The sequence below is a fragment of the Dromaius novaehollandiae genome, chromosome 9, assembly GCF_036370855.1.
Source record: "Dromaius novaehollandiae isolate bDroNov1 chromosome 9, bDroNov1.hap1, whole genome shotgun sequence".
Classification (NCBI taxonomy): domain Eukaryota; kingdom Metazoa; phylum Chordata; class Aves; order Casuariiformes; family Dromaiidae; genus Dromaius; species Dromaius novaehollandiae.
In genome coordinates, this window is record NC_088106.1 from 32,104,639 (window position 1) to 32,119,560 (window position 14,922).

Consider the following 14,922-nt stretch of genomic DNA (forward strand, 5'->3'; position numbering starts at 1 on the left):
GTCCTGAGATGTACAGTGCTCAGCCGCATCAGCAGGACTTGTGCACTGCAGGTTCAGTGGCTGTAATTTAAACCAGGACTTTATAAAACTGGAGAAGATGGAGGAAGGGAAAGGAGGAGAAGACGCCTCACAGTGAAAGGTTTAAGGACATCAATCTGGTTATTATGCCACAAGGAAATTGGAGAACTGCTTTGGTCTCCATGTCTGTTTCCTGAGAAATTGCTGAACAGGAATGGACTGTTTGATACAGGAGAAGGTTGCAGGAAGAGAAGCCCATCGCCAGAATCAGAAGCCAGATGAATTCCAATAGGATAGACAATTACCACCTCAGTGCATGGATGAGCAGGACAAGGTCTAGTAGGAGACTGGCCATCTCCTCACATTTGCACGTTCAGGCATGGTGCCCAGAGAGCTGTGCTAGCCACCCACGATTTACCAGGCTTGGCGCAAGAGTGGCAAAATCTCAGTGCACTGAGTTTAAAGAGAGGGCTAAGAGCAAGTGCAGTGTGTGCAGCAGGTGAGGAAGCTGGGTCCCCTCCTGATTTGGAGCAACTGTGATTTGTGTACACCATCTGGATGTTCTTTCCTGAATCAGAGGGGAGAAGACTTATTTGTACTTCTAGAAGAAATGTGTATGCCCTACCTCTCTGATGTATTAGAGATATTGAGGAGTTGGAAGACAAATAACACCACCAGATGTTGAGGCTTCCATTTTTTTCCTTGGTGCTTGAGTCTCTTTGGGTACCCCAGCATTCACTGGGGTAACATCAGCTTTAGAGGCTTCAGTAGGATCAGCACAAATTAGAGAGCTCAGCAGTGGTTTTGTTGGACTAAACAATCCAGCTACAGGTAGATGGATAGAGTGGCCATAAAATTGCTGAGAGCACGTGTGCACATTCAGAGTGCCTCAGTCGTGTGTTTGGATGTTAGTGTGTAAACACTTGTATCTGCCTTGAAGGTACTGAGTCAGCCTAAGAGCCAGCTCCCAGTCCCCAGCAGGAGTTAATACGCCGACAAACGCCACCAGCTCTGCTGTCTGTGGCTTTTAATGGGTACGAGGCCCCTTGGGTTTCTGAGTGTCTGTGATGCGGAGAGCCCCGTGTACAACTTGGCACATGCTGTAGCCCCAGAGGTGAGCCCCCATTGGCCCCAGCCACCCCCAGGCTCCCACCTCCGGGGCTGTCACCCTGGCTGTGGGTCTGGTTGTGCAGTGTCTGGTCCTGTGCCCGTTGCCATGTTTCCTCCCGAACCCCACTGAGATCTTTTCCTGCATGTCTGCAGCAGTGGTTGTGCTGAGGCAGCTGGTGTGGCAGAGATGTCCTGACCAGGTCTCCCAGTGGAGGTTCCCGCAAGGAGTCCCTGTCCTCCCAGCAGCAGCTGTGGTACCTTTGCTGACGGGAGGTGGTCTATCTATCTGCTGTCTGAACAGGCACGGCCGTACTGGCCAGGCCCCCCAGCCCAGGCCTGACTTCTGGAGCTCCCTCTGGAACCCCTAAAGATTTTCACTGACATTTTCATCTTCCTTGTCTTGCCCTCTGGCCCTGTGCTCCAGGATGCTGGAGCCTCAGTCCCTGCTTTTTCTGTGGAGAGATGCATTGTTTTTTCCCCATTTCCAGCCTGGCCATGACTCCCCCAACCAGGTCTTGAGAGAACTTTTTCTTTAGCCTGTGCTTTCCCTCCTCCGAAGGGTCCCCAAAGCTGCAGACTGAGCCCCTGCAGTGCTGAGGCCTCAACCAGTCTGGAGTGGAGCAAAGCACTACCCAGGTGCCCCCTTCTGCCCCCAGGCCTGGATGGTTCACCATGGTCCCTACATGGGTCAACTGTTCACCTCCATCTTTGCCCTGTACCTTCACAGGACCCTCAGTGCCTCTCGCCATCCTCCCAGGGCATCACTGCACGCAGGATTCCTCTTGCTCTCTGAATGAATGCCCCAGTCTTCATGTCCCTGCGTGTGACCTCTCCAGGTCACCATCATGGCACTGCTGCAAGGCTGCTTCCAGCCAGGCAGCACCGCACCCTGGTCCCACTGGGATCCGTATCTGGGTGCCATGGGCCTTCTGCGTGCCACCTGGTCTAGCTCCTTCAGCTCAGCCAGTGACGAACATCTGCTGGCGAGAACCAGCACAAATTTCATAGACAAACAGATTATTCCCCAGTTTGGAGGTGGCCAGAATTCCCGTTCACGAGTAGTCCTGGCCAAAAAGCTTCGGGTTGGAGGTGGGAATTCAAAATGAAAGTTGAAGATCTTCATGTGCAGCCTTTTTATTTGCCTTTGCTGTGATTTTTTTTTGTGGCGTGGGAGGGGAGGAGACTGGATTGATTGTAATCCAGTTGCAAACTGGAAAAGAGAAATGAATGTGGAAATCACTTGGTGCCAAACAAATGTTTCCTCTCCGTTCGCCCCAAATGTGTTTTTCTTCCCATTGAGGATGTGCAGGGTGAAACACCACCTTTTCCATTGGGGGCTGACGTTGGTTACAAAACATTTTCAGTTTTTCAGGGTGGCTGTTGACCAAAAGGGCCATTTCAGCCCCACAGACAGGAGCTGCTCCCTCTGTCCGCTGTGCAGGCATGCTGACAGCCGTGCATGGGTCATCTTCAGTTATGTGGGGTTTTTGTCCCCTTTCTTTCCTTCTGGTGGCACAAATAAGAACAAAGCCTTACCTTTGCCGAGATGTACGTGCCAGGATGCAAGTGCCAGGGTGTAGATGCTGGTGTGTGGCGGGGCTGGAGCCTGCAATGTTTTCTGCTGCAAATACTAGCAGGACTGGGTGAGAGAACAACTGGACCAAAAAAAGCAACGTGATGGGACTGGAGGCAACTGGGAGTCCCCTTCCACCTTGCAGTCCCCTCGCACTCAGAGGGGAGGATGCAGGAATGGGGCTGAGGGTCATCCCTGTGTCCCCATGGGGCTCACGAAGGCCACGGGGCTCCAGAATGGTGTCCACACGCCGCTCTCCCTAGGCTGGGGACTGCCAAGCCTGAGGCTGGCCGGCTGGGGAGTGGGCTAGCGCTCGCCGGGGAAGTCGCACTGATTCTCATTTTCTCTCCTGCCGTAGAGCTCCTCGGCATACCTCTCAGGTCTCTACGGAGCCTCCCCAGTTGGCGCGTTCCCACATCAGCACCCCGTAAGTGCCCCAGCCTCCCCGCCGCTGGCACGCTGCACCCCGCTTGGCTCTCGCGTGGCCCCTGGCTTTTGCGCAGCGCTTCCCCCGCCACGCGGGGCTGCGGTGCTCCTGCCCCTTGGTAGCCTGCGGGCAGCTCTGGACCCCTCCCCGCAACTGCTCGTCCTCCTCGCTCACAGCGTCGCAAGCACACACTCGCCTTGGCCCATCTCGCAAATGAAGCTGCTGGGGATGGTTCCCCCTTGCCCTTCTCCACGGTGCATTTTCCGCCCTTGCCCTTCTCCAGCCGGACGAGGAGCAGATCCCCGGCTGGGCTGCCCCAAGCCTCTGTGGTGCCGCTTGCAGGGGTGCTGGCATGCAGAGCAGGCCTCTGGGGCTCTGTGCTTCCTTGGGTGCTGCTGGAGCAGTGGGAGGCTGAGGGCCGGCGATGGGCGAGCTAGTGGTGCTGGCAGGACCTGCTGCCCGCTGCCTCTCAGCCAGTCTGCCTCCTTTCCCCCGTTTTACCTCCGGTTTTGGGAGGTCAGACTCTGCGGGCGGGCAGATGTCCCCCTGGCAGCAGGTTAGCACCTGGACGTTGTGCACAAAGACTGCTTGAGACATACCTTTAGACCTGCTCACCCATCCCCGGCTGCAGGTGCACAGCCGGCGCCCTCCCTGCGGGGTCCTGAGCCTGTGGTGCTCAGCACAGGCCTTGCTGTCTGTGGGCACTGAGGCACAGGCATTCGCGCCCAGAAACCACCTACTCCTGGTAGCACTGACGTACCTCTGGGCCTGTTTGGAAGCCCGTAGCCCGAATAGCTTTCGTCTGGGATGGGGCGGCGTAGATGGTCTTTTCGTGCAGGAGCTCTTATGCCAGCTGAAAGCCATGTCCTCGAGAGCACATACCCATGGTGTGAGGTTGAGCTGGGCAGAAGGCCCATCGCTGAGCTGCTGTTGCCCCTTTGGGTTTGGCATCAGGCAGGCGAGGGGTAGCAAAGGGGCCTGGAGGCAGCAGTGCCCCAGCTGGGTGCTTCCCGGAGGAGACAAACTTGGCAGGAGGCACATGTGTACAGAGGTCCACACTGCAAAATGTAGAGCAGAAGTGGCACTGCTGCTCCTTCACTTTGGCTTAGCGTGATGCTCTGCTCTGCCTGGTTCTGGAAGAGTAAGGTGGAGACAAAGCACTGGGGTCTGTTTCCCCTGCACCTGCCTAACCCTAAATTGCTGCTTTTCTCTCCATGTCCCTAGAACAGCAGCAAGGGGTTGCTAGGCCAGCCAGGGCTTCAGACGTGCTGGGAAGGTCTCGAGCAGCTCCCGCACACCCAGCCTGTCTTCCTGTGCCCCCAGCCTGCCCTCCTGGCTCGTGGCTAGGGCAGGCTCTCAAGGTTGCCACCGCCCAGCCGCAGGACCACGCTTTCCGTTCACGCCGCGGGCTCTGCAGCGGCAGGCCTGGCTGATCAGGGCCCGGGTGACGCTGTTGTTTGGTGATCTGAACACGTGCTGTGGGCTTCCTGGGAAAAAAGCGCCCACGGTGGGGTGCCTGGGCCTGGCGGAGCTCTTCAGTGCAGGCGAGCGGCTTGCCTGCCAGCAGAGAGCTGGGCAGGACAGCCTGGGGCTGTGTGGTGTGGATGGGGGCCAGGGCACGTGTGTCCTGCAGCGCAGCGGGTCCTGCAGCTTTCCCAGGGCTGGTGAAGGATTCCCTTACCATCAAGCCAGTCTCAGGTGGAGGCCTGCCTTATTAAGGGAAGAAACTCCCTTTTCCGCTGCATGTGTTGATCCACGAGCCGTGTTTTCAATTGGGCACCTTGCTTTCGCGATGGAAGGGGCCAAAATGGTGATGTGACGGCGTGTCTGCAGTTGCAGCCCCAGTGCCAAGCAGAGCCGGAGCCATGCCTCTGGCCTCCGTGGCAGTGCTTGCAGGCACTCCGCTCCTGCCTGTACGCCTGCAGCTATTTGTCCCCTAAAAAAGGCAAATTCAGTCCTGCGGGCACCTGAGCAGAGCTCTATGCATTAGCAGCTGTCAGAAAAGGGAGAATGACCCCCTGGAGAGTGTGAGTGCTCTTTGGCAATTTAGGAGCCAGATGTGCTGGACCTTGTGGGTCCAGCTGCTCCTTCAGAGAGCAGTTGTGTGAGCCAGAGCAGCCCACAGAGCCTGCTTGTAGGATGAGAAACACCATCTTTTCTGATTGTTCCTCTGAAGCATCTCACCCTTCTCTGTGTCTCCCAGCTCCCGGAGCAGGAGGTTGTGAATTTGTTCATCCCAACGCAAGCGGTAGGGGCCATCATTGGGAAGAAGGGTCAACACATTAAACAGCTGGCAAGATTTGCCGGGGCCTCCATCAAGGTAAGCAGAGCGGCGGGTGCTGCTTGGCCCTCAGGGCCTCCTCCATCTCCATGCTGTAGGGGTACCCCAAACCACAGGCACTCTGTTTCCCCTCTTCCCCTCACGGCTCATCTCCTGGGGTTTGTGCCTCAGTTTCTGTTTTCTGCTGCTGGGTGTGATAAAAGGGTTCCCCAAGTGATGGTAGCACGGAGGTGCTTGTGCTGGGGACCTGCCACCTCCTCGTCCCTGGCAAGCTGCAAGCTCTGCAGTTCCTTGCGTGCTGGGAGGTGGGAGGCAGTAAATGTGTCTCCCCACCACAGGGAGGGGGATGCAGGGCCTGCAGGTTTTCTCCATGCAGTTCTGTGTTGCCTCCTAACACACAATTATAAACTCCCAGCTGAATGGAAATGGCTTGTTAAGGCTGGACATGTGCCAAAGGTGACATTAAGCTGATTCATCCTTCCAGCTCTCCTGGGATCCTGTAGGAAGAGAGTGGTCACTCAGAGGACAAAAATAGCATGCCACAATTAGCTAGGGTCCACCAGACCCCATGTCCCTGCTGAGAGATGTCTCTGTTTACAACATGGCCATGACTCCTTTCCAGATGGGCAGCGCTAGAAGCATGCACAGGAACTGCTCCTTCCTTAGCTTACACATAGCAGCTCGTAGGGAGCCCCATTTGCTTCGTCCCCATCATCCCTCCCCTGCAACGCCAGTGGAAGGTCTGTGGATGTCCATGCATGATGCTAAATTTACAGTAGCTTTGCAGAGCTGAACGTGTGTGTGCTCTCCTGGTGTGCAGCAGACCCTTGGGATGCCTGCACCCATCAGGCTGGTTGGTAAATGGTGGAGGGGTTCCATGGCACCCAGATGCTGCCGGTCCTCCAGCCACCTCCCCAGTCAGGCACTGCTCCCAAGAGGTTCTCTGCAGGATCCGGCCAGACCGGTCCTGGAAAGCAGCCGGGTCCTGTGTGCTCCTGCCGTCTCCTACTCTTTGCCTCCCAGCCCTAGTCCCTGCCTGGGGCGTTGCACTGCAGCCCCGAGTGTAACATTGAGCGAGCCTGTCCCCTTGCTGCCTTTTTGGTTTTGGAGCTCCTGGCATCGGCCGAGTGGGCATCAGCCCTCGTGGTGGGTGCAGCCACAACCCCGAGCCCTCTTGCACATGCATGTGGGGCACTGGGCCTGGGGACGGCAGCTGCCCTCAGGCAGTGACTCAGGGCGCAGGCAGGCCTGGGCCAACATTGCAGGAGCCACTGGGGGAAGGGGCCAGCAGCTGTGTCACACGCGAGATGCCTGAGTCAGCTCAGGAAGAGGCCTGTGAGCATGAATCATGAGCCACCATGCAGAGCTTCCCATATTTAGGCACTAGTGGCATGCAAAATGCTGCTGCCCCCCCCCCCCCCAAACCAAATCTGTTTATGCACACGCTCCTGGGGGAGTAGCAACCCAGTTGAACCCTCCAAGAGGAACAGGAGCCCTCAGCGTGCAGGGAAATGGGGGCAACTTTTTGCTTTCTGAGAGTAGAAACCCATCACTGAGTCCCACCTCTGCCAGTAACAGCTGCTCTTCGTGCATCCCTGGTGTTGCCTTGCTGTGGTGGGCAGCACTTGCTCCAGTGCCTCCTGGCTTTTTCTCAGGGTCAGCTAGCCCTGCTACAGCTGGGCTGTAGGACAGTTAGGAGCTCTGCAGCAGCTTAAAAAAACCCCAGGCTGCTTAAAGCAAGCCCCCAGGCTCGCAGAGCCTGCTCTTCTCCCCTGAATTCTCCCTCCACCCTTGCTGAGCACAGGTCTCTGGGCCAGGCTGGGCTGCTGCCTGGGGGGGGCACCCCTGTCCGGAGGGGCAGCCCGTATGGGGGATGTCCTGGGAGGGCTGCTCATGCCACTCATGCTCCAGCTTCCCCATGGTTCGCAGATCGCACCAGCAGAAGGGCCCGAGGCCAGCGAGCGGATGGTCGTCATCACGGGGCCGCCTGAGGCTCAGTTCAAGGTGAGCTGGCTGCAGGGGTGCATTCGGGGCCGCAGGCTGGACGCGCTGGCACAGAGCACGGCTGGGGCGGGAGGGGGGACTAAGGGGCACGGCTGAGTACCCCCCCCCATCAATGGCCTGTTACCAGCCCAGGTTCACCTGCCCTTTGCCAGAGCAGAGGCAGCAGGCAGCGGCACCGTGGGAAGGCAGCTGTGCCTGCAGGAGTGCCTTTCCTGGGCACCGATCCCACGGCTAGGACACCTGTGGCCAGGAGCAGCGTGAAGGTGAAAGACGTGCTCGCTGCCTTGCGCTCTCACTTGCAGTGTTGCTTTTGAAACTGCCAGCCTGGGCCTGCAGGTAGTTGCGGGTCTAGAGGAGGCAGCTGCGAGCCGCCAGTGCTGTCAGGGCTGGAAGGGGCAGCAAAGCAGTGAGGCCAGGTTGCTCAGCAGCTCCGTCTGGGTGCTCCCCGTTAGGCAAGGAGAGCGCCTTGCTCCCCTGAGCCTGACTGTGGAGCCAGGTTCAACATGCTTGGCATGGCTGGGAGAGCAGGTTGGGTTTAGTGTCCAGCTCCGGCTGCGGTGAGCCAAGCTCAGCCACCACGTAGTCCCACCGGGTCTGCAAGCAGCGTGGGGCCGGGGGCTTTGTGTGTCCTCTTGCAGGCAGCAAGGCCCGGATGCTCCTCTCTGCCACTCAGACCTTGCCTCCTCCTCCCACAGGCCCAAGGGCGGATATTTGGGAAGCTGAAAGAAGAAAACTTTTTTAACCCGAAAGAAGAGGTGAAGCTTGAAGCCCACATCAAGGTGCCTTCCTTTGCAGCCGGCCGCGTGATAGGCAAAGGTGGCAAAACGGTATGTCGGAGGGGGCCAGGGCTGCAGAGAGCCACGGGCTTACACGTACAGCTACGGCTGCAGTTTTTCTTCTGGGGCAGAGGAACACCAGAGCCAAGCACTCGCCCCTGCCCTCTCCAGAGGGCACATCGAGCATGCTGAATTCAGAGGCTGTTTCCAGCAACACTCGGATCCCTGCTGTGGGCAGGTCTGGAGCTGACCCTGGCTCTCGCTGGATGATGATGGTCCCTGAGGCAGGGCAGAGTCAGACCCTCGGCAGCCAGTGGCGGGAGCTGAGTGGGGGGGGGGGGCGGGGGGTGATGCCTGGTGCTGCAGCACAGGTAGGGTCAAGGATGGGAAGGCACAGAAAAGGGGATTTTTAGCCCTTCCAAGAACAGCTGCACAAAAATGAGGAATCTTTCTTTTGGTTCAGGTGAATGAACTGCAAAATTTAACTAGTGCAGAAGTCATTGTGCCACGAGACCAAACTCCAGATGAGAACGAGGAGGTCATTGTTAAAATCATTGGGCATTTCTTTGCCAGTCAGGTAAGGTTTTGAAATGTCTTTTTTTAATATTCCTAGTTGGTTGGATCCCTAAAGGAAACCTGTCAGTCTCACCAGCAGGTGCCAAACAGCTCTACGTGAGCATCCTTGTTTGTACACAAGCATCTCTGTTTTTGATGGGTCCCTCGCCTAACTAAAAATACATATCTACAAGTCACCTTAAACACGCCACATGGTGGCAGCCAGGGTGTGAGTCACCTCTCCACCAAGCCCATGCCTGTTCCTAGGGATTGTATCCGAAAGTCCAGTGCTGGCAGGGGAGCCCAGTGGACTGCGCTCCCACAGAGACACCTATACCATAGGTGCCTGATGTTAGAGGAGACAAATCCCACCTTAGTGCATAACCCACGCCCTGCTCACCTGCCTTCACATGCAAGTAACTGTTCAGATAGGACAGCATCACCCAAAAAAGAAATTCACTCTTGGAATCTGTGGATGTGCAAATGACAGGCTAAATACATGAACTGCAATGAAATACTTGTAAATGAGCTTGCCTGCCCTTCATGAAGGCATGCTGAGCCTGTTCCCACTGGAGTAAGTCAGGAAGAGAGCACCTCTTTCAGGACTCATCCTGTTTTTACATCGCAATGCAAATGTGCAGCCACGCACTCAGGCCGTAAGCGTGGGAGCCTTTGCTGGGTGCAATGTGGGTGCACTCTGCGCGGTCGTGGGGGCCACCAGCGCACCGGGCAAGCTTGCGAAGCCCCGCTTGCCGGGCTCGTCTTTCTCCCGCTGCCCTGACACCCAGCTCTCGCTTTGTCCGCAGACCGCGCAGCGCAAGATCAGGGAGATTGTGCAGCAGGTGAAGCAGCAGGAGCAGAAACACGCTCAGGGAGCCCCAGCCTCGCAGCACAGCAAGTGAGGCTCCCGCCGGGCCAGCCAGCAACACCCGATGAATGTAACCCTGCCCACGCCTGACACAACAGCCGATCAGGGGAGCAAACCAAAGACCGTCCTGAGGCACGAAAGTCTGCCTGTGGCTGGGGCCCTGCAGAGGACGGACGGACGGACGGCGGCTGGGGAAGGGGAGGGTTCACACTGAAGATGCCGCAGTGCTGGGCTGCTTGCCCAAGGGCGCTGCAAACTCTGTCAATCCCCCAGCCGCCACCTTACTCTATTTACTACCGACGCTATCCCTTTAGTTGGACTAACATAGGCAGAGATTTTTTTTTTTTTTCTCCTAAAACCGACCCCATGACAACTTTTTGGAACCGCTCTTTGTACCTGCGTGTACGTAACTAGAGGAGGAGATTTTACAGCATGGGGGCTGCAGTGCCCCATGCAGCATTCGCAGCGTTAATATATTTTAGAATTAATATATCAATAACTAAACTAACGCCAATTTTTAATTTTTTAAAGATTTTTTTAATTTTTTTTTTTTTAATTTCAAAGGGGGGGTGGTTGGGATTTTGGGGGAGGGGGGATGTTTGTTTTTAGGAAAAAAGCAGGCTTTTCTAGACTTTTAAGGAAAGAAGCTAGTCCATTGGTTCTCTGATGCACAGTACACCAGAGATTTAGGATTGCCAGCAGAAAAAAAAATTGAGCAAGTGTTAAAAAGTGGCAATTTCTTAAGGGCTTTGAGAAGAGCAACACCAACAGTGCGCTATGGGGATTGCCTGTATAAGCCAACAGAAGGGATACCGTCTCTTTTAAGAGGAATCTCTCTCTCTTTCTCTCTTTTTTCCCCCATGCCCTTTCCTCTTAGCTTCACAGAGTCCAAACTGGGTTTTGCATCTGCTCTGTCCCCCGCTCTGTCTGTCTGTCTCTCCCTCACCACCGGACAAAGCAGTGCTCTCGCTACCACCCCGCAGAAAGCGAGCGACAGACCCACCCAGCCACAACTTCTGCTTTGGGTATCACCAGCCCGACCCCACGGTACTTAGCCAGCATTTTTGCAAAAAAACATATACCTACTCAAACCAACCGAAGAAAAAAGAAAAAAAAAGGAAAAAAAAATAGGGGGTGTCCTTGCCCCCCCCCCCCCCCCCCAAACCAGGTAACCTGGGCGGGCCCCCACCTTGCCTGGCTGAGGGGCTGCCCCTAGGGACTTGCTATTTGGGGAAGGATGCCTTTTTATATGTTGGGGGGAAGAGAAGGGAGAAAGCGGAGGGAGTCACAGATTTACAAGAGGTTGCTGGCCCAGGGCTTGAAAAACTAGCAAAAATTTTAAAAGGAAAAAAAAACCCCCACACACGTACACACACAAAAACTACCTCAGGTTTTCGTACCTCAGCACCTTGCGCTTGTGTTTCCCTTTTAGAGATTTTGTATGCCTTGTAAAACTGATAGTTGAAGCATTTTTTTATTTTTTTAATAAAAATGAGTTGGAAAACTATCTAGACCAAGTCAGCTGCGAGGCAGGAGAAGGAAACCATCCCACGTGTCCAAGAGCTCTTCTGTAGTCTCCTTCTGCTAGCTGAGAGCCAGTGGCCATTCCTTTGGAGAAAGCTTGAGAAATGTTTAAAAAAAGAAAAAAAAATCATATATGAAAAAGGTAAAAAAGAAGAAAAAAGAACAACAAAAGCAATGAAACCAACCAGCGGACTGGAGCAGACCACCTGAGCCCTGCAGTGGCACGCACCGGTCAAGGTTTCTGCGCTGGAGGCCGAACGCGTCCTGGGTTATGTGACCATACCAACATTGTAATGACAGACTGCAACGCCAGTTTTTTTCTCTACTGCAAACAGTGTTCTGTGAAAAACCACCACCACCACCAAAAAAAAAAAAAGAAAGAAAAAAAAAAAAGAAATATATCCAGCTAACAAGAGCCTGAGCTTGCTATCCGTTGCTTTCTTTCAAGTTCTTTGCGTGGGTACAAGCTGAGCCGAGCCAAGGGTGGGGTTGGGGTAGAGTCCCCGGCATGGGCCGCTGTGATGGTACCGGGTGATTTTGTGTGGCCGCCCAGCTCACCCTGCCGCTGTTGCAGGCACGATGGCAAGATCTGCTCTGCTTGAGCTGCAAGGGCAATGGGGACCAGGGAGGGCAAGGGGGGCTGGGTTTTTTGCCTTTTCTTGAGGACCAAACCTAGTGGCAACACCCCCACCACCATCACAGGCCAGTGGGTGAGCCAGCCGCAGAAGCAAGGTGGTGGGGAGGCCCGGTGGTGGGACCTGTGCTCCACAGGGGCCTGGCTCTGTCACGGCACATGGGCAACATGCGCAGGGGCAGGCCCCAGGTGAGAACCGCTGGGCTGGCAGCTCAGCTCTGGGCCCCCTCCAGGCCACCTTACAGCCCCCCCCCCCCAAGGTCTGCTGGGGAGGGTGCTTAAGCTACTATCTCTGGTGAGCAGGAGGCAGAAGCTTTGTTTCTGGCCTTAAGGGCCCAACGAAGTGATGTTGGGTCCAAGCCTTCCTCGTCCCACCATAAAACTGCTTTGAACGTGTCAAAACTGGCATTTCAGAGCTGCCCAAAAATGGGCTTTTCTTTGGAGGAGGGTGGTGGTGGTGGGAGGTGTTTACAGGTATTGCCAGGAGCAACTTTGCACACCCACTCAGAGGAGATGTTATTGCCATTAAGCTGCCTCAACATGGCTAGCAAAGCCAAAACGATAGCATGGCACTGCTGCATTTATTAATGGAGCTCACTAATTATGATCATGTAGCTGTAAGCCTTAAGTGTCCCTACTGGATCCCATAGCTGCTTCTCTAGCTGACCAAAAGCTTGGTCTTAATAGCAGCAGAGAGGAGCCGCCCTCCAGGGACTGCTGTTATTAAAAGGGCCAACTCCTAAGAGAGAATTGGGCAAAAATGGGGCCTGAACTTCTCTTGTGTGAAACTGTTAGTGCAAAGGCAGCATGGGCCCCCAGCCACCTGCTGAGAATGGAGCATTTCCCCATCTTTTCCTCATTTACCACCACTGGCAGATATGCATCTGGGCATCAAGTTGAGTACCAAAGAGAATTAAAATAAGCCCGTAAAGTCTGGTTCAGCAGACTTGTCCAGCAGCAAGGACAACACACAGCGCACAGACCCAAGCTTCTTCCCTACATTGCATCAGTCTCCAGGGACCATGCTACCACCTGAGAGGTGGCCTCTGGGGAAGGCAATCCTTAGTACCACGGCTGTATGATCTCAAAGCAGCAAAGCAGAACTGGTCACTTGTCACTCCTTCATGTTTTGTCAAAACATACCGAACAAATTTTTTCCCCAGACTACAGCCTCGGGAATGATACACAGGAGACGAGAAAAAGAACATCAGCCTCCAAGTTTGAATCCCCTTCTGTCCCCGCCTTTCTGAGTCCCAGACAGCCTACACTGAGCAATGATTTCACTCCTGTCCCGAGTGACAGCTCTGGGGAGACCCGTGCTCACCAGTGCTTTAAAGATTTCTGTTTGACCCACACTCTGTCTGAGCCACTCATGTACTTCCTGTGAGTAAGGACTCAGTCACACAGCAGATGGTAGCAGCAGAAACACACAAACCAGGATGAAAAGCAAATCTCCATCCCTGTGGAGGCAGCCAGGGAATACAGTATTACTCATTCTGTGTCACAGGCCTTACGTGTACTCTCAAGCTTCCACTTTTCCATGGAAAAGAGAAAAGTGGAAGCTGATCAGCTCCAAGAGCCCACTTACCAGCTAGAATTACAAGAAAGGCCCAGATCCAACATTTAACTGTTTGCACATAGGGTCTGTGGGCCAGAAAGCACAAAAGATTTAAGAGAGACTATTTCTCTCCATAAGATGTTGGGTAACTCAAAGCATCTTACATGGATGGAGGGAACAAAGCAACAGCTGAAAAGCTGGAACCTGTAAGATGACCTTGCATACGGAGGAGAGACTTACTGATACATATATAATTTCCTCATGGTATCTCACAAAATGAGGCTTTCAACAGCCAAAGCCACACAGAATCACAGAATGGTTGAGGTGAGAAGGGACCTTTAGAGATCAGCTAGTCCAACCCCCCTGCTCAAGCACAAGCACCTCAAGCAGGTGGCCCAGCACTCTGTCCAGATGGCTTTTGAGTATCTCCAAGGATGGAGACTCCACAACCACTCTGGGCAACCTGGTACTCTGGGCACACAGGTACCTTTTAACCAAGCTGCAGGGACCAAAGCTGTTATCTCCTAACAAGGTTTACACTCTAGTTTAGGAATCTGCATGTTTAGCTGTCTGTGGGTCCAGGTGAGCTTTTCAAGGGAGTTTCATTCTGCTCCTTTCACCCAATGCCCGAGCATCCTGTGTTTAGGGGGAAGTACAAGGACAACTTGGAAAGCATTCTCTTGTTTCACAAACTTATGCCACTAGCACAGCAGGGCTGTTGAGTTGGTTGGTTTTGTTTTGAAAAGAAAAATTCTACTTTCATAGATCAGAAAACTGCAGGGTCAAGCTCAGAAATTACAATACCCCACCACAAGGCAAGAACTGAAGCAAACAGGAAAGGCTAAACTACAGCATTCAACTACTGGGCCCTAAAGTCAATAAACAGCTGAAACCTTCCCCAAGTCCTTAGGGAATCCAGGGAAAATGAAGAAATAATCTCATCTAAGGACAAAACATGACAGATTGCCTTTGTGAGGGTTCTCTTTGGAGAATCTGATTTTGTGATGGATTAAGCTGATCAGTTTGAAAGCAAAGACTGAACCAGCTGGCAGCCCACAATGCAGACAAACCAATTTACCAGCTTTTCCAGAAGATGTGAAACAGTTCCTCAGGCAAGGAGCAGCATCATAAAAGCTGAATGTTCCCACAATGACTTGTGGATAGTAGTAGGTCCTTGATGGATTGAGACACAGCCAAGTCTATGTTGGAGGAGGTAAGACAGGGCCAGGGCTGGAACTCTGAACACATGACAGAGGGGTTATGTCCCAAAATCAGCATCCTTCTGCCAGAGCTGAGGAGGAGAACCACCTTGTCACCAGTCAGGTATTACCTTACATTACAGTGACTATTCCGTCCTGCATTACAGAAATGGGAGAGCACAGAAACAGTCTGTTGTGTCTATTTATACAAGAATTAGAATAAGCTGCTCACAAACCATGGGACAGTATTTCCTCTGCAATGGTACACAGGGATCTGAAAGACCTATAACACTACTCCAATTCTGGAGTCTAACCTAAAGGAAAAAAAAAGTAAGAAAGTGGAAACACCATATTTAAACTAACTGGAACAGACCAGGAAGAATTCACCCAAGCAC

The 14,922-nt window shown here is 53.9% G+C and overlaps 1 protein-coding gene across 2 annotated transcripts in view; it reads left to right on the forward strand.

Annotated features, from left to right (window-relative positions):
• The window catches only part of IGF2BP2 (insulin like growth factor 2 mRNA binding protein 2), a 72,063-nt gene extending 60,506 nt beyond the window's left edge, over positions 1-11,557 (forward strand). The window contains exons 11-16 of one of the 2 annotated variants that reach the window (XM_064517145.1): positions 3,060-3,128; positions 5,332-5,448; positions 7,339-7,413; positions 8,109-8,240; positions 8,653-8,766; positions 9,551-11,557. In XM_064517145.1, the coding sequence (XP_064373215.1) occupies positions 3,060-3,128; positions 5,332-5,448; positions 7,339-7,413; positions 8,109-8,240; positions 8,653-8,766; positions 9,551-9,646 (603 nt within the window). In that variant the 3' untranslated portion in view covers positions 9,647-11,557. The remainder of the gene's footprint in view (positions 1-3,059; positions 3,129-5,331; positions 5,449-7,338; positions 7,414-8,108; positions 8,241-8,652; positions 8,767-9,550) is intronic. The other variant, XM_064517146.1, reaches the window with a different exon arrangement.
• The last annotated feature ends 3,365 nt before the right edge of the window (positions 11,558-14,922 follow it).